Source organism: Marmota marmota, unplaced genomic scaffold, assembly GCF_001458135.2.
Source record: "Marmota marmota marmota unplaced genomic scaffold, marMar, whole genome shotgun sequence".
Lineage (NCBI taxonomy): Eukaryota > Metazoa > Chordata > Mammalia > Rodentia > Sciuridae > Marmota > Marmota marmota.
The window spans coordinates 5,564,543-5,584,119 of record NW_026000242.1 but is presented as its reverse complement, the minus strand read 5'-3'; the positions used below and the strand labels follow the sequence as shown (position 1 = coordinate 5,584,119).

At 37.6% G+C, this 19,577-nt stretch overlaps 1 protein-coding gene across 1 annotated transcript in view; it reads left to right on the top strand.

Annotated features, from left to right (window-relative positions):
- The window catches only part of Arcn1 (archain 1), a 30,672-nt gene extending 12,614 nt beyond the window's left edge, over window positions 1-18,058 (top strand). The window contains exons 3-10 of the mRNA XM_015489788.2: window positions 1,183-1,362; window positions 1,487-1,692; window positions 2,710-2,874; window positions 7,993-8,158; window positions 10,299-10,446; window positions 11,280-11,388; window positions 14,247-14,451; window positions 16,201-18,058. Coding sequence (XP_015345274.1) covers window positions 1,183-1,362; window positions 1,487-1,692; window positions 2,710-2,874; window positions 7,993-8,158; window positions 10,299-10,446; window positions 11,280-11,388; window positions 14,247-14,451; window positions 16,201-16,290 — 1,269 coding nt within the window. The 3' untranslated portion in view covers window positions 16,291-18,058. The remainder of the gene's footprint in view (window positions 1-1,182; window positions 1,363-1,486; window positions 1,693-2,709; window positions 2,875-7,992; window positions 8,159-10,298; window positions 10,447-11,279; window positions 11,389-14,246; window positions 14,452-16,200) is intronic.
- Window positions 18,059-19,577: the final 1,519 nt, after the last annotated feature.

Sequence of the window (19,577 nt, the reverse complement as noted above, 5' to 3'; positions counted from 1 at the left end):
GGTTCCCCTTTTTTTTTTTTTTTTTTGGATACAGGAGATTGAACCCAGAGGCACTTTACTACTGAGCTTCTTATTTTTAATTTTGAGACAGGATCTCACTAAGTTGCTTAGGACCTTGCTAAATTGCTGAGACTTGCCTTGAACTTGCGATCCTGCCTCAGCCTCCGAAGTTGCTGGGATTACAGGCATGACCCGACACCTGGCTTGGTTCCACATTTTTGTGTGAAGCTAGTTTTTCCTCCAAGACAGCTTATGCTTATCAGTTTGTAGGCTCTGCTTCTCCCATTTCAGCAGTTTATTGCTCCAACTCCTTATTCATTCAGCAGACATTGGGTCCTCTCCTGAACTCTAAGTATCCCAGAAGAGAATACAGAAATTCATTCCTTCCTTCTTTATTTTATTTATTTATTTTTATGTGGTGCTGAGGATTGAACCCAGCCCTTGCATGTTCTAGGCGAGTGCTCTGCCACTGAGCCACAACCCCAGGCTGTAACAGTCTCACTAAATTATCAAGCAGCTGATCTCAAACTTTTTCCCTGCTTCAGTCTTCCATGTACCTGGGATTACAGGTATGTGTCATCATGCATGGCTAGTGCCTTTATATTTAGGAAATTTATTTGGCTATGTATTTTAGATAAGGCTAAATGATGCAGACACAGAAACAAAGACTTTATGCCAAAGTCTTGCTTAAAATAAAGACTGGAAGGAGCTAAGAAAGGTATTCAGGTTTAATGAAATTTCTGTACTTGAAAGAATAAGACCTAGCCAGGCTTGGTGGCACATGCCTGTAATCCCAGCCGCTTGCCTCCCAAGTTCAAAACGAACCTTAGCAAAAAAGCAAGGCATTGAGCAACTCAGTGAGACCCTGTCTCTAAATAAAATAGGAAATTGGGCTGGGGATATGGCTTGGTGGTTGAGTGCCCCTGAGTCTAATCCATGCTCCCACCCCACCCCACCCCCCACACAAAACAAAGAATAAGACTTAGGCTGGGGTTGTGGCTTACTGGTATCGCGCTTGTTTAGCATGTGTGCCGCCCTAGGTTCGATTCTCAGCACCTCATACAAATAAATAAAGGTCCATCAACAACTCAAAAATATTAAAAAAAAAAAAAAAAGAATAAGACTTGGAAAAAACTACTAGTAAATGCAAAATCTTTCTTTTCCATTGCTGTCCATGATTAGATTCCTGAGTATTGCCGAGCCTTAGAGGAGAATGAAATATCTGAGCACTGTTTTGATTTGATTTTTGCTTTTGATGAGATTGTTGCCCTGGGATACCGGGAGAATGTTAACCTGGCACAGATCAGAACCTTCACAGAAATGGATTCTCATGAGGAGAAAGTGTTCAGAGCAGTCAGAGAGGTGAGTGGGGTCTTCTTTGGGACTGCTGGTTTTAATGTCTTTTAGCTTTCACTAATATGATTTTCCTGTTTTTACTTGATAATGTAGCTTGTACACAAAGTTATATCCACATGTCTCTTTGTAGACTCAAGAACGTGAAGCTAAGGCTGAGATGCGGCGTAAAGCAAAAGAATTACAACAGGCACGGAGAGATGCGGAGAGACAAGGGAAAAAAGCACCAGGATTTGGGGGATTTGGTAGCTCTGCAGTATCTGGAGGCAGCACAGCTGCCATGATCACAGAAACCATCATTGAGACTGATAAACCAAAAGTGGCACCTGCACCAGCCAGGTATAATCCAGTGTATTACCAGCCAGAGGAAGGCTGTATTTGTATACTTGGGAGTGATTAGTGAATGTGGTATTACTACTTTTATGTAAAAGAGAGTTCTTTTACAGATCATGCTATGACCTCAGTTTCCTACTAGAATTGCCTTATGTAGGGAAGGGAGGGGGTGTTTAACTGTTTATGGAACATGGATATTTAATCTTAATGTTTAAGGGGAATCTCTGAACTACGAAGTTATATGCAGAATTTTGTTTGCGTAGTTATTTTATCTGAATGGAAGCTACAGAGTATTCGTCTGATCATATGTGAATAAAAAAATGCATATTTGGGCCAGGTGCCTTGGTGCATACCTATAATCCCAGCAGCTTGGGAGGCTGAGACAGGAGGATCTTGAGTTCAAAACCAGGTTCAGCAACTAACAAGGCTTGATCAACTTAGTGAGATCCTGACTCTAAATAAAATATAAAAAGGACTGAGGATGTAGTTTAGTGGTGAAGCATCCCTGGGTTTAATCCTTGGTACCAAAAAAAAAACCCCAAAACCCACATTTGGTTTGGGTACTGTAAGCTTACGTATTAAAATGACTATCAAGTTTTGGCGGGTTCGTATTAGACTATCATAGTCTACTTGTCTACCAACAGTAGGAAGTTTGGATTTTCCATTTGAGGACTTCACATTCCTCTTAAGAATAGCTCAGGGGCTGAGGTTGTAGCTCAGTGGTAGAGTGCTTGCCTCACATGTGTGAGGTACTGTGTTCAAACTTCAGCACCATATTAAAAAAAAAATAAAGATATCGTGTTCATCTACAACTAAAAAAAAAAAAAGAATAGCTTCGGGGCAGCTGGAGCTCAGTAGTAGAGTGTTTGCCTCATACATGTGAGGCAGTGGGTTTGATCCTCAGCATCACATAAAAATAAATGAAGAATAGCTTCAGGGAAAGCTTCTTTGATGTGGGGTCATTAATGTTTTGGGCTTCTGTGTATATGTATGTGTGTTCTTATTTTGTATTCTTCAACCTAGGCCTTCAGGCCCCAGCAAGGCTTTGAAACTTGGAGCCAAAGGAAAGGAAGTAGATAACTTTGTGGACAAATTGAAATCTGAAGGTGAAACTATCATGTCCTCTAATATGGGCAAACGTACCTCTGAAGCAACCAAAGTGCATGCTCCACCTATTAATATGGAAAGGTAAGAATTAATTCTTTCAGTAAGTAGAGTATTACATTTTTTAAAAAATCCTCTTTCGATGTGCTATAAATTCTTTTTTGGGGGGGTGGTATACTGGGGATTGAACCCGAGGACCTCACACATGCTAAGCAAGTACTCTACCACTGAGCTATACCCTCAGTCCCATTTTTTGTACTTTTTAATATTTCCTGATTATTATTATTATTATTATTGTGGTTGTTTTTTGTGTGTGTGTGTGTGTGCTGGGGATTGAACTTAGGGCCTTATGCATATGAGGCAAGGACTTTACCAACTGATCGCAGCCCCTAATTTTTCCTGATTTGAAAGATATATACAGAATATATTCTAGATATTAACTTAAGGTATTTTTAAAATTTTTTTTCAGTCACCCGTTTTTGCCTTTTATTGGGTAAGTTAAGCAAAAGTGATTTGTCTAGCGTGGAGCAAGTCTCTTAAAATAAAGTTTGAATTAGCTGGGCATGGTGGCGCACTCCAGTAATCCCAGAGACTCAGGAGGCTAAGACAGGAGGATTCCAAGTTTGAGGACAACCTCAGCAACTTTGCAGACCCTGTCTCAAAATAGAAAATTAAAAAGAATCTGGGCAGGCTGGGGTTGTTGCTCAGTGGTAGAGCACTTGCCTAGCATATGTGTGGCACTGGGTTTGATTCTCAGCACTACAATAAATAAATGTATAAAATAATGGTCCATTAACAACTAAAAAAAAAAAAAAAAAACAAGGATACAGCTTAGTAGCTGAGTTCAATCCTTAGTACCAAAAAAGTTTTAAAAATGGATTTGAATGAAAGGTCTGATGACTCTGCACTATATTTTGGCATATTTTTCTAATTAAATTGTAAAGAAAAACCATTCTTTAATCCAAAATTTGTAAGTAACTTTAACAGCAGGTTAACATATTTTGCCTTTTAAGTATTTGAACCCGGTGTAGAATATTTTGGTTTGTCTTTTATTTCAGGGTTGAGACAGTGGTTTATAACATTTTTAAGTGGTGGTTGATCAAGTTCACATTTTCATGACTCAGATTTCTTCTCTTGAGTCCAGACCTTCTACTGTTGCTGATGGTATTGAGGTCAAGTGAAAGATGAGTCTGGGAGGATACCTCAATTAGGTCTACATAATAGTAGAGTATTTACTCTTTAGATGTTCTATTCTGTGTGAAAATGAATAGAGTTACATCCAGATAATTCTCTTGACTCACTGAAGTGCCTGTCCTATCCCTATTGGCTGTTTTAAGTGAGACAAAGGCATCACACTTTTAAACACAGGTTGGAGACTATCACATTAGAGATTAAGGTTCTTTTTAATCATGAAGAACCTCTTGAGTGCAGAAAAACTCTTGTGAAGGTAAAATGAGACCCTGCATTATCTTAAGATACACAGTCCTTTGTGATCTTGAGTCTGAAAACCTTTGTTTTGCGGAAAATAAGAGTTGAAATAGAGAATGAACTGAAGTTCACCCAACTAAAAATAGTTTTATTATAGAATTTGGATAGATTGTATTTAATAATCACCCATAGTAGCAGCACTTTTTAATTTTACTTATTTTGTTATTAAGTTATATATTCCTATAGCACAAAATTCAAAAGGTTTCAAAAGACATTAATATAAAAAGTATTCCTCCCATCTAGACATGCAAGTTTTTCATTGTGGAAGCAACTGACATCAACTAGCTTTTTGTGTATCCTTCTGAAGAGATAGTCTATGATGTATAGAAGAATAAAAATGTATCTTTTTTTATTCCTTTATTTTTGTGGTATTGGGGATTGAAACCAAGGACATTCAACCATTGAGCCACATCCCCAGCCTTTTTAATTTTTAGTTTGAGACAGTCTTGCTAATTTGCTAATTTGCTCAAGCAGGCTTTAAATTTAAGATCCTCCTACCTGAGCCTCCTGAGTAGCTAGGATTACAGGCTATACCTGGCTTCTTTTTCATTTTTATACAAAGCAGCAGCATTCTAGCCAGGTGCCATGGTGCAAAGATATAATCCTAGCATCTGGGGAGGTTGAGGCAGAGGATCAGGAGTTCAAAACCAGTCTCAGCAATTTAGCAAAGAATGCCCTAGGTAACTTATTGATGCCCTGTCTCAAAAATTAAAGGTAAAAAAGGGCTGGGGATGTGGCTCAGTGGTTGAGCACCCCTGGGTTCAATCCCCAGTACCAAACAAAACAAAGCATAGCAGTAGCATTCTAAACACATTGTCTAATTGCTTTTTTGCATTTAATTATTTATAGATAAGAATTTCCTCATTTGAGGGATTTATTATTATTATTATTATTATTATTATCATCATCATCATCATTATTGGAATTGGGGCACCCATGGGTGCTCTACCACTGTTTTGCATCCTCAGGCCTTTTCAGTGTTTGTTTTGAGATAGGGTCTCCCTAAATTAAAAAACAGGCTTGCCTGGAACTTGCTATCTTCCTGCCTCAGCCTCCCATGTAACTGGGATTACAGGAGTGTACCACCATGCCCTGCAGTATTATTATTATTATTTTATTATTATTATTTACCAGGGATTCAAACCAGGAGGCTCAACCATTGAGTCACAGGGTGTTGCTAAGTTGGTCAAGGCCTCGCCAAGTTGCTGAGGCTGCCTTTGAACCTGCAATCCTCCTGTCCCAGCCTCCCAAGACACTTGGATTATAGGCATACACCTATAATTTCTTAAAATTTAAAATTGTTTTGTTTGTTTGTTTGTTTTTTAATTTAAAGAGAGAGAGAGAATTTCTCAACACTTATTTTTTAGTTTTTCGGCGGACACAACATCCCTGCCTGCATGTGGTGCTAAGGACCGAACCCGGACCACACGCATGCCAGGCGCGAGCACGCTACCGCTTGAGCCACATCCCCAGCCCCTTAAAATTGTTTTTAAATAAAAAGATTTTTCAGTTTTTTTCTCCTCATCCCCCCACAGCTGCCTTGTACTCATTCATATTGATATACCTTTATGTATTTTTTTAGAATGTTTATTTAGTTGTAGATAAACACACAGTATCTATATTTATTTTTATGTGGTTTGAACCCAGTGCCTCACACATACGAGGCAAGCACTTTACCACTGAGCTACAACCTCAGCCCCTACCTTTATGTATGTATTTATGTATCTATGTATGTATGCTTGTATTTATTTATTTTGTGGTGAACACATACATATATACATACATACATACATACATACAGGTAGGGGCTGAGGTTGTGGTGCTAGGGATTGAACCCAGGGCCTAGTGCATGTGAGGCAGGCACTCTACCAACTGAGCTATATCCCCAGCCTCCTTTATATATTTAAGCAGTTCCCCACAGATGGACATTGAAACTTTTTTTACTACAAATAATTCTTTTTTAAAAATTTTTTATAAAAAATTAAATACATTGATTTTAATTACATATTTAATACATTGTTTAAAAAGTAAAATATTAAATTTTTATTATTTAAATTTTTTTTTTATTTATATATGACAGTGGAATGTATTACAATTCTTATTACACATATAGAGCACAATTTTTCATATCTCTGGTTGTATATAAAGTGTATTCACACCAGTGTGTGTCTTCATATATGCACTCTGTATAATAATGACCATCACATTCCACCATCATTTCTAACCCCATGCCTCTTCCCCTCCCCTCCAACCCCTGCCCTATCTAGAGTTTATCTATTCCTCCCATGCTCCCTCTCTCTATCCCACTATGAATCAGCCTCCTTGTGTCAGGGAAAACATTTGGCATTTGGTTTTTTGGAATTGGCTAACTTCACTTAGCATTATCTTCTCTAACTCCATCCATATTTACCTGCAAATGCCATGATTTTATTCTCTTTTATTGCTGAGTAATATTCCATTGTGTATATATACCACATTTTCTTTATCCATTCATCTACTGAAGGGCATCTAGGTTGGTTCCACAGTTTAGCTGTTGTGAATTGTGCTGTAATTTTAATTATATAGATCTTTCACCTCTTTTGTTGATTCCTAAGGGTTTTTTTTGTTGTTTTGTTTTGTTTTTGTTTTTGTTTTTTTTTGAGGCTATTGTAAATGGGTAGTTTTCCTCATTTCCCTTTCTGAGGATTTGTCACTGATATACAGAAATGCCTTTGATTTATGGGTGTTGATTTTTTTTTTTTTTTTAATTTCTCGGCGGACACAACATCTTTGTTTGTATGTGGTACTGAGGATCGAACCCGGGCCGCACGCATGCCAGGCGAGCGCGCTACCGCTTGAGCCACATCCCCAGCCCTATGGGTGTTGATTTTATGTCGTGCTACTTTGCTGAATTTATTTACTAGTTCTAGAAGTTTTCTGGTGGAACTTTTTTGGGATCTTCTAGGTATAGAATCATACCATCAGCAAATAGTGCCAATTTGAGTTCTTCTTTTCCTCTGTGTTTCCCTTTAGTTTCTTTCATGTAATTGTTCTGGCCAGTGTTTCAAGAACTGTGTTTAAATAGAAGTGGTGAAAGATGGCATCCCTGTTTTGTTCCAGTTTTTAGAGGGAATGCCTTCAATTTTTTTCCACAAATGATTCTTTTTGTTATTAATAATATTTTTGGTTGGTTGTTTTGTAGTACTAGATACTCTACCATTGAACCACATCTCCAACCCTTTTTATTTTTACTTTTATTTTGAGACAAGGTTTCACTAAGTTGCCCAGGCTGGCCTCACACTTGCAGTCCTCCTATCTCTGTTTCCAGAGTTGCTGGGGTTATAAGTGCATAGTGCCATACCCAGTCTACAAACAATTTTTTGTGAATAATAATACATTGTTTTGGGGCTGGGGATGTGGCTCAAGCGGTAGCGCACTCGCCTGGCATGTGCGTGGTGGGGGGTTCGATCCTCAGCACCACATCAAATCAAGATGTTGTGTCTGCCGAAAACTAAAATAAATAAATAAATATTTAAAAAATAATAATACGTTGTTTTGCACGGGTGACAATTTAGTTATAGAACAAATTCTAGAGAGTTGCTGAATCAAAGAGAATAATGCTTTAGATTTTGATAAAGCAGCAGCATCTTAAATATTTTTTGATGGCTAATCACCCAGAGAGAGAGAGTTTTGGTTTCTACCTTTCTCAACAAATTAACTACTTTTTCTTTATAGTGTGCATATGAAGATTGAAGAAAAGATCACGCTAACCTGTGGACGAGATGGAGGATTACAGAACATGGAATTGCATGGCATGATCATGCTTAGGATCTCAGATGACAAATTTGGCCGAATTCGTCTTCATGTGGAAAATGAAGATAAGAAAGGGGTACAGCTACAGGTACGTATTTAGACTTTGGTCTACCCAGCACAGTTGTCATCTTCTTACTCTTTTTTTAAAAAAAATTTTTTTTTTTTTTTTTTTTTTTTTTTTTTTTTTTTAAAGAGAGAGAATTTTAATATTTATTTTTTAGTATTTGGCGGACACAACATCTTTCTTTGTATGTGGTGCTGAGGATCGAACCCGGGCCGCACGCATGCCAGGCGAGCGCGCTACCGCTTGAGCCACATCCCCAGCCCTAAAAAAATTTTTTATAATGCTAGAGATTGAGCCATGGGCTTATACATAGTATACAAGTGCCCTATCACCAAGCTACATTCCTAACCCAAAGCATAGTGTTTCTCAACTAGAAGTCCTCATGAACCACAGAATACAGAAAATTATTTAAGTAATAGAGCTAGTGCCATTGTAGATGCATAGGAAAGAAGTTAATATGTTACATACAGTGGTTCCTGAGTGATAGACTGTAGCAGTATTAGAATGACTTTCAAATATTGGGATTGAATGAAAGATCCTTTTGAAATTTAGTAGGTGATTTCTTCATATCACTAACAATAGCGGCAAAGAGATGTTTAACTATTATGAAAAAAGTAAAGTAATTTAGTTTCTTACTTGAAATATGGTTTTCTTACCAGGCATAGTGGCACATGCCTGTAATCCCAGTGACTCCGATGGCTAAAGCAGGAGGATCATAAGCAACTTAGCAAAAAACTTTATTAGGAGATATTTTATTAAAACAGGTATGACAATCAGTTTAGTCATTCTGTCCTTTATAAACTGCCAGAGTTTGTTTTATTAGATGAATGGCAGTATCTAGTAATGGTATATTTGAAAAGTGCAGGGCTGGGGCTATGGCTCAGCGGTAGCGCACTTGCCTGCCATGTGTGAGGCACTGGGTTCGATTCTCAGCACCACATATAAATAAAATAAAGATCTATCAACAACTAAATAAATAATTAAATAAATAAACAGTGCATAAAATACTTACCAGAATAAATATGTGTGGACAAATATTAAATGTATTTGAGCCCTTGTATCTTCTTATTATGGTGGTTCTTTTCACATTTTATTTAGGTGGTTGATTTTACATCTTGTTCAACAACAAAGCCTTTTCAGGGAAAAGTGTATTTTTGTCTATTTTCCCCACAATCAGCAGAATTCTCTTTTGGAAGTAGTGCTTTTATAATTTGACAACATCTTTGCTGGCTATTAAAGTATATGTAGACTGCTACCCAGAAGTGACTTATTTGTTTTTTCTTCTAATACAATTTATTTTAAAAAGATGAGACTTTTTCCCCAAAACCAGGGATTGAACCCAGGTGCACTTAACCACTGAGCCACATCCCCAGCTCTTTTTATTTTGAAATAGGGTCTCACTAAATTGCTTACGTTCTCTAAGGCAAAATTACAGCTAGACTCTACAGATAGCTTTTTCCTTTCTTTTTAAAGAGAGAGGGAGAGAGAATTTTAATATTTATTTTTTAGTTATCAGCGGACACAACATCTTTGTTTTGTATGTGGTGCTGAGGATCGAACCCGGGCCGCATGCATGCCAGGCGCTTGAGCCACATCCCTAGCCCTAGCTTTTTCCTTTCTTATCTGTTTTTATATAAGGCCAAGACTGCTATCTGACCCTGGCAGCTGATTATCATCTGACTTCAGTCATCCTCTGCGTGCGCGCACGCACTTGTTTTGTGTACACTCTACCACTGAACCTCACTCCTATTCCCTGATTTAGTCTTCTGCAAGAAATAGCTCCCTGTTGAAGTATTTTTGGAAAGGACCTGGTTATTATTCTTTGACTTTTTCAATTATAAGTTGTTTCTTTGTTTTGGTACTGGAGATTGAACCCAAGGACGCTTAACACCTGATCCACATCTCCAGTCCTTTTAAATATTCTGTTTAGAGACAAGGTCTTGTTAAGTTGCTTAGGGCCTTGCTAAGTTTCTGAGGCTGGCATCAAACTTGGAATTCTCCTGCCTCAGCTTCCTGAGCTACAGGGATTATAGGTATGCACCAGGGTACTCAGCTTTGACACTTTATCTTAGATGTTTAGATTATGGGCCATGTAAACCCAGAGGGAGTTTATTTCTTGTCTTATCCTTTCTGAACCTAAGTTTTCCTTCCTGACTCATTCCAGACCCATCCAAATGTGGATAAAAAACTTTTCACCTCAGAGTCTCTAATTGGCTTAAAGAATCCAGAGAAGTCGTTTCCAGTCAATAGTGATGTAGGAGTGCTAAAGTGGAGACTACAGACCACAGAGGAATCTTTTATTCCACTGACAAGTAAGTGCCTCTAACCATTTCCACTGAGCTAGTCTACATTGAAAACTTGAAATAATCCTAGCTTGTGCACTTTCATTTTCTTTGCCATAGCAAAGTTATTTTTGACAAAATGACCTTTCAAAATTGCTTTTAATCATTTGCTTTACTTTTGTTTTTGTTTTTGTTTTTTGAGGTACTGGATATTGAAAACAGAGGCACTGAGCTTATATTCCCAGCCCTTACTCTCCACCCCACCCTTTTTTCCCCTCCGTTTTAGATAGGGTCTCACTACGTTTTCCAGGCTGGCCTTGAAATTTCGATCCTCTTACCTTCTGGGTAGCTGGGATTATAGGTGTGCACAACAGTGTCTGACTTCACTTAAATTTTTCATATATATAGTTTATATTAGAATGTTTTAAGCCTGCAGATGTTAATTAGCTTGGATTTGCCATCTTACCTTTTTTTTTTAATATTTATTTTTTAGTTTTAGGTGGACACAGTATCTTTATTTTATATCTATGTAGTGCTAAGGATTGAACCCAGTGCCTCATGCATGGTAGGTGAGCACTCTACCACTGAGCCACAATCTCAGCCCCATTTTTTTTAATATTTTATTTTTTAGTTATAGTTGGACACAACACCCCCATTTTATTTATTTATTTTTATGTGGTATTGAGGACCAAACCCAGGGCCTCACATGTACCAGGTGAGCGCTCTACTGCTCAGCCCCAGCCCCAGCCCCTGCCATCTTAACTTTTATCTACTCTTTTTCCATACTTCATTTTAGTCAAAATGTTGAGGCAATTTTACTTTTTTCTGATGTTCTAGTATGACTGCTTTGCTTTACTCCTCAGTTAATTGCTGGCCCTCAGAGAGTGGAAATGGCTGTGATGTCAACATAGAATACGAGCTACAAGAAGACAACTTAGAACTGAATGATGTAGTTATCACCATCCCACTTCCGTAAGTGGTGTCCCCCACATAATCGTGTCCCCTATGTTAGCTTATAGAACTGGTCTTTTTGGAGGAAGCACCTTGCTGCAGTGCATTCTAAGATATTTGCTTTTTAAAAAGACCAATTGTAAAAGAAGCAAGACACCAAAGGCTACTTACTATATGATTCTACTTCCAAGACTTTCTGGAAAAGGTAATACTCTTAGAACAACATCAGGAAGTAGAGGGGAAAGTATTTGGCTACGAAAGGACAGAAGGAATTTCAGGGGATGATGGAAATGTTCTATGACTTGATTTTGATGGTGCTTACAAGACTGCATACATTTGTTAAAATACATTGAGTGTATAAGCTTTGGCTTTCAGTTCAAACCAGTCAAACAAAAAAGCCAGTTGTAGTTCTGGGGCTAGGTATTAGTTCTTAGCGTCTTCATGTAATAATGAAGATTTCCAAAAGGAGGAGCCACTTTTCAGTCACATTTTCTTTGTTTTGTTTCACAAAGAAGTTGAGTCTGTCAGACTGAATTTTTATTTTTCACTGACTGTCTTAACTATCACTAAAGATGAGAATATATTCAGTGGAACTATTGATTCTTGCTGAAACAAGATATCTACATCAGTTTCAGTGAATTTTCTCATAGTTTTATTAAGTATAATTAACATAAACTACACATATTTAAGTTGTGCAAAGTGGTTAAGTTTTGACATGTGTACCTGTGCAACTGTCAATACAATCAAGAAAATGAAAATGCCAGTTACCCCTTCAAAATTAGTTCTAGTAATTCCTCCCCCCCACCCCCGTGGACACAACATCTTTATTTTATTTTCATGTGGTGCTGAGGATCAAACCCAGCACCCTGCACATGCCAGGCGAGCGCGTTACCACTTGAGCCACATCTCCAGCCCCTCTAGTGCCATGCACTTAAATGACCTACCCCCCAGGATCATCTGGAAATACTCTCCACCTTAAATTTATTTCCTCAGTTACATTTTCAATAACTTGTACATTTGTACTGCCTCAGTGAATCTCAGCTGCACTCCTTTAACCCTGAATAAGTACCAGGTTTAATTATGAAAAATATATATTTTTTAGAGGAACTTTACTATTGTTGTGGAGAAAATGGTACTAACTTAATTTATATTTTTGTTCCCTTTTGATTAACTCAGTCCTTTACATTGTCAAGTCTGGTTTGTCATTTGTCATTCTTAGTTCTTTTTTTTTTTTTTTTTGTACTGGGGATTGAACCCAGGGGCTTAACCACTGAGCCACATCCCCAGCCATTTTTTTTTTAATATTTATTATTTAGTTGTAGTTGGACACAATGCCATCATTGTATTTATTTATTTTTATGTGGTACTGAGGATCGAACCTAGGGCCGCACACGTGTGGGTGTGAGGCGAGCGCTCTACTGCTGAGCCACAACCCCAGCCCCCAACCCCAGCCATTTTTTATACTTATTTAGACTTTATTTAGAGATAGGGTCTCACTAAGTTGCTGAGGTTGGCTTTGAACTCTAGATCCTCCTGCCTCAGCTTTCTGAGATGCCAAAAGATTTATCTGATTTATAATCAAGTGGATTCTCATTTGATAAATGTGCCTGGCTCTTATTTCCATTTTTAAAGATATACTTTATAACCAATATCATATATATATGTTAAATAGACATATATACAGATATAAGTATTGACATATATATCACACACGCACATATAAATCCTGTTATTCACAATTTGGTTATTCTTGTGGAACAATAGATGGCTGCCTTGAAACGTTGTAGGATTTGGGCATTGGTAATAGGTGGGGTTTTGTTTGTCAAGATTTATTTTACTAGACTATTTTTAGGATGCCACAATTTTTAGGCCCTTCTGTCCACCCTATAATTGTGGTTTCAGTGGTTTCCTGTGTCTTAGTTCAATAGTCTCTAGAAGAGACCCTTAAGACAGCACTTTACTCCATTGTCTATAACTGATCAAATTAGAAGAGATCAGATTGGAATAAGGGGCACAGAGAAGGAATATAAAAGAACTAGGACCATAAAATTGATAGAGAAGAGTTAATAAATGTCTTATGCCACCCTTAAAGTTTTCTCTGTCTCCCATATTTACCTTGCCCCTGATACAAGCATTGAATGTCACTAGTGAATTAAAAGATGGTAAATTTAGAATGTGTAGGAGTTGATGACACTGCCTGTCAGCCATGTGTGAGGGTATACAGTACATTCAAACTAGCCCTGATTCTTTTGTAGAATAAAGACAACCATATATATCTCTTTCTCCCATCATGTTTCCACTTTGCCCAGGGATAATTGTGCTTCAATTTATCAAATGAGAGTCCACTTGATTATAAGTCAGATAAATCTTTTGGCATCAGCGTCAGGCAGTTTTGAATCTTTCTCAGTTTTCTGAAAACAAATTCTCTCACAGGACAAATTCATCTCCATTATGTGTTTAAAGTACTGCCTCTCCCCAATACTGTTATTAACCTGCTTTATTCTCCATTGTTACCTATAAAGAGAGTTGAATTGTATTAAAATTATAACAGATCATTAGTGTAGAATTTTTGGAAACATGTCCTGCTTCACTCATTTGCAGTATTAGTCCCCTATTAGCTCCCAGGTTTATCTGCCAAGTATCTATCATTGTATATACCCATATCTACAGAGAATTGAGTAAGATCCTTAGCCAGGGTGCTGGGACTTTGACCATTGAAGTTATTATTAGGGAGTCTAATTTTTCCAGGACTGCATAAATATTGCAGTTCTAGAAAACTTGAAGCTGAATTTGAGAAGCGTAATCAAATTTGGGGTTGGTTTTCCTTGCAGTTCTTCAATCTCTGGACACCTAACTTGACCAGATATTTCTCATGACAGATCCGGTGTTGGTGCACCAGTTATTGGTGAGATCGATGGGGAATATCGACATGACAGTCGACGAAATACCTTGGAGTGGTGCCTGCCAGTGATTGATGCCAAAAATAAGAGTGGCAGCCTGGAGTTTAGCATTGCTGGGCAGCCCAATGACTTCTTCCCGGTTCAAGTTTCTTTCATCTCCAAAAAAAATTACTGTAACATACAGGTACTCCATTTTAATAGAGTGCATGTATGAGAAGAAAAGTGGGATAGATGGCTTTTGGGCAGCATGGTTTCATGTTAGAGCAAAAATCATCAAAGCTAATGTCCCCCGCAGATTCCATTTCTGACCAATTGATTATGGTCAAATTTCTCACCTGCGTCACCTAAGATTTTCTATGTAGGTCAGACAAAAAAAATTGAATATGGAATGTGCATAAAAGTACTTGTAGGGTATACACTTAGTTGTGTCCATTTTAAAATCCATTTGTCCAAATACTCAGTGCATGATTTTATAATGTCTTGTTCTCAGTTCTACCCAAGAAATGAAAGAAAGGGCTGGGATTTTAGCTCAGTGATAGAGCACTTGTCTCGCATGCATGAGGCACTGGGTTCAATCCTCAGCACCACATAGAAGTAGAAATAAGAATATTGTGTCAATCTAAAAAAGAAAAAGAAAGGTTTTTTTTTTTAAGTGTTTCTTTTATATATTTATTTATTTGGTTTTATGTGGTGCTGAGGATCAAACCCAGTGCCTCACATGTTCAAGCGCTCTACCACTGAGCCATAACCCCAGTCCATAGAAAAAGAAAGTTTTAAGAGTGGGGCTATGGCTCCCTGGTGGAGCATTTGCCTAATATGCCGGAAGCCCTGTCATTAGCACCACCACCATCACCAAAGGAAAAAAAAGTGGTTCTAACAAATGGAAATGATTTGGGGATTTTTTTTTTTTTTCCCCAGTGTTAGGGATTGAATCCAGGACTTCACATATGCTAGGCAAGTCTTCTACCACTGAGCCACATCCAAAGCTCTGGATTTTTGTTAGTGTATATTATGCAGAACAGTGAGCTTCATTATGTCATATTTATACATGCCAATTTTCAGATTATTTATGGCATGGCTCCCTGAATTACTGCAAACAATCATGAACCATTTCTGTTGCAAACTTTGTCTTTTAGGTAGACAGAGCAATGGAAATGTGTAAACTGTTCCTTTAGCATTTTAAATTCACCTCTAGTGTTTCGATTTGCATTAATAGGACCCAGTTTATAGAGTCTTCTCGTCTATTTGACTTCTTTGTTATTCTGCAACTACCTTATTTTCCCATATGGATTCTGTTTATCTGGGAAGTTCTTGGGAAGTTACAGCTTCTTCTGTAGATTCTGAAGAGCAGTACTCACTCTCAGTTAGTGGCATAACCCCATCTGTATTGGGTTAAAACCCAAAATGGGTTTTCCTATTTGGTCCTATTATTAGAAAAAGAATCTCATTGAAAGAAACCAGCCATGCCTTAGAAAATCAGTATTGTGGAATACCTTAATAGAACATTGAACACAAGAAATTTTTTTGAACAGATGAAATGAATAATATTAAAGAGTTAAAATGTTGCATTTTGGGTTAACATGTTAATTGATCATTTTGATAGAATGTTGATGAGTTTCATAGGTTCTGAAGGGTAGAGCTGGGCTGTGGTCGCTCATTCTGGAGCTTTTACTTAATATTAATTCTGCTCTACATCTCATGACAAATTACCCTTTCTCCTTCTCTGGAGAGCAGATGAGTCATGGGTATGTTGATGGGTAAGCGTTAGGCAGTGAACTGCAGTTATGATTTGAAGAGTTTTTAGTATTTCTAAGCTACTTTTAATACTATGTTTAGGGGACTTGATCTGTTCTGTAATGAGGATTTAGTTAGCTTCTTGGAGACTAGAATCATCCTCCTTTTGCTTTACAATATTCTTTGTTTATTTTCCTAGGTTACCAAAGTGACCCAGGTAGATGGAAACAGCCCTGTCAGGTTTTCCACAGAGACCACTTTCCTAGTGGATAAGTATGAAATCCTGTAATACCAAGAAGAAAGAACCAGAAAGGAAAATTTTCAAATTTATAAAGAAGAAGCCAAAAGTGGCTGAAGAATTTTTCCAAATTTACAAGCCATTGGAGACCCTTTTTTCTGATACAGTGCACGTTCTCTGCGCTCAAGGACCCTCAACTCACCCCCAGTGTTTCAGTGTCATGGAGACATTCTTTGACAAAGACATGACACAGACATAAAGGGAAAGGCTGCTGATTTCTTTGGCAGATTTTACTGGCCAGCAGGAAAGCAAGCTCTCCAGAGAATGCCCCCTGTAAACACTTACTCTGCTTTCACCTAAGTTGCTCCTTTCTTTTAATCCCTAAATATAGTTATATTTCATATTTCATTTGTTTTTAGAAAGTTTTCTCTGTAGAAGATTTTAATCTTTCATACTCCTTTCCTTTACCATTAGTTTTTCTTTCTGTACAGCCAATCAAGCACGGGGATCATCTGTACATAGGCATTATATATGGCACTCCTGGAACAAAGGTTATCTAACCCACTGATTTTTGGACAATACAGGTGAACTAATTAAGGGGTATGGAGTCTAGAAGTTAAAGGAAAAGGTTGTTTTCTGTCCATCTATCCCTCTACCATTTGCCAAGTTGTTTTCCTTTTAAGGCCTGACTTTCCTACTTGTGTCAATATTAAATATAGCTGAGAAGCAGCTTTCAGATGGTGCAGTCCCCTCTCCAGGATGTCTAGGAGAAGAATAGTTGTGTTCAGTAAGGAATTTCACATCTACATGTAATCATGTCTGCTGCTAGTGCAACCCAAGCTTCCAGTTCTCTACATTTTGGGTACTTGAGCCAAAACAGTCTTTGGAATCCATTCACATTCCTCAACTTCACCACCTCCCTCTTCCTGATCACTCTTTCATCAGTCCTCTCCTTTCTAGCAGAAAAGAGGTTATGATTTTGGAGGCTGTGGGTTCAGTGAGTCTTTGCCAGTCTGTTTAGCCCTGAACTATCAGAGAAACTCCATCTCTAACACTGAAGTTGTAGTGTTTCAAGAGGCAGTTGATTATATTGGTTGTGGAGGGATTATTCTTGTGTACCATGTTTCCTTGCAGCCAACCCACCATTTTCCACCAGCCTGTCTCTTGAAATCATTTTCCTCCCCCTAAATATTTTGAGTATCATCATGTAATGATTGTTTCTCAGCTCCATTTCATCCATTACTTTTTCAGTGGAGAACAACATCAGCCAGCCTAGCTTTGGTCTTTAACCCAGTATTGCACTTGGTAGGGTGAGGGTTGAGTGGCTGCAGGCCCATAGATGACCTCCTGCTCTTTGAGCTGTTTGGAGACCACTGCTCCCTCTGAGCATCCGGCCCTCCCTGCAAAGAGTGTACTGTACTTGAAGCAAAGTAATCACAAATGGCCATGGCTGGAATTGCTTGCCAAAGAAATTTCTGGCCTTTCCCTTTCCCCTAACTGCATCAGGGAAGAATCCTTATCTCTAGCTTGGTTTCCACCTGAGGTTTTTCTGAGGAAGGGGACTGGGACAAGAAGTCTGTCATGTAGTTAAGTAGGCAAGAAATCTTATTAATCCATTTTTTTGTTTGAGAGTTGCTTGTCTATATGATTTTTAAAAAGTCAAGTTTAATTTCACAAATTTTTTTTCTGAAATTACTTTTGGGGTAATATTTAAAATGAAAGACATTTTGTAACCCTGTAAAATACATAGGGAATATAACATTCCAGTGTACACAAAGAAAGTAAATTCTTTAATCAAATAAAGAGTATTATAAAATGAGATGTTTAGTAGGCTCTTGACTTACACTTAGGTGTCTGCTTGCTGATTCAGGATGCTGTAACAGGATCTAAGATTAAAGATTGATGATACTTTTTTTTTAAGAGAAAATAATCTCTAAGCAAGAGTATTCATTGCCTTTTCCTCCATTTTACAGGTATTGCGCCTCATGTATTTTCTACATTTGAGCATGCACACATATGTTCCTAACAACATAGTTTTTTAATTTGTTACTGTTTATGGCTTTGGGGAGGAGGCTGTGGGTTCAGTGAGTCTTAATTTGAAGTCTTAATTTTATCAGGGGCAATTGTACAATCAGAAAAATGAAGTATCATCTTCAAAGAATAATGTTATGCAGCATATTATTCTCCCTGTTAGGCAGCGGTAAGATGTGAATCAGGAGCTGGCCATAGTGGGACACCCCTATAACCCTAACTACTTGAGGCTAAGGAAGGAGGATCACAAGTTGTAGGTCAACCTGGGAAACTTAGCAAGACTGTGTCTCAAAATAGAAAAAGGATGGGAATGTAGCTCAATGGTAGAGTACTTGGCTAGCATGCATGATGTCCTGGGTGGATTCCTATATTACTAGTTATTCATTTTTTTTTTTTTTTTTTTTTAAGAGAACCAAGAAGAGGCAATGAATGCCTTGGGAATTGTTAATTCCCTCAGAGAAGGTGTCTTACTTTTTTATTCCTCTTTTATTCAACTTGGGAAAAATATTGAATGTAAACAAATTGTTAGGAAAACAGAGAACTCTGAATAATAAATGTCTAAAATGAAAGCATTGTAATGATAAAGGCCAAGATTATGAATTTTTTTCTTAATGAAATAGTATCTGATTTAATGATGCTAAAATATGGCTTGCCTTGCTGCAATTGTAACCTTAATCTAGTGAAGAATACCAAAATCATGCCACAAGTGTCATAATTAGGGTTGCTAATTCCTCTGTGATATCACATGGATTTTTTTGTTGGCCTCTTGTGAGGGAGTCTAGCAAAATAGATCTAGTCAAGCATTCTGTTTAATGTAGGAGGCTTGTGGTTCATGCTCTGAATTGATTAATCCCATGTAGAGAAGATTGGGATCATACCTCTCTGGACAGGAGTTCCATGTTAAAAAAAATCACTCTTGGTAGCAACAAATCTCAAAACTCAACCTGTGCCATCTCTGATGATGGAAATTTTTGCCTTTAAATTGATTTTAAAATTGTTCATACTTGGTAGGATCTGAGAGATTTCCAGGGTGGATGTAGAATAGCCTTTTGTTAAAGTTCACCTCTGGCAGGGTTTATTTTAAGGAGATAGGAGAGAAACAGTCCTCATCTTCAAAAAAAAAAATCCAACTGGAAGCAGTGATTACCTGGTTATGAAATCTTTTTCTAAGCTAGACCAATGTTAACTACAACTAGTGATAACATGGGTCTAAATGAGAGTATGTTTTTGTTAATTTTTTTTGTAGTTATAGATGGACAGAATCCCTTTATTTGCTTTTTTTTTTTTTTTTTTTTTTTTTTTTTTTT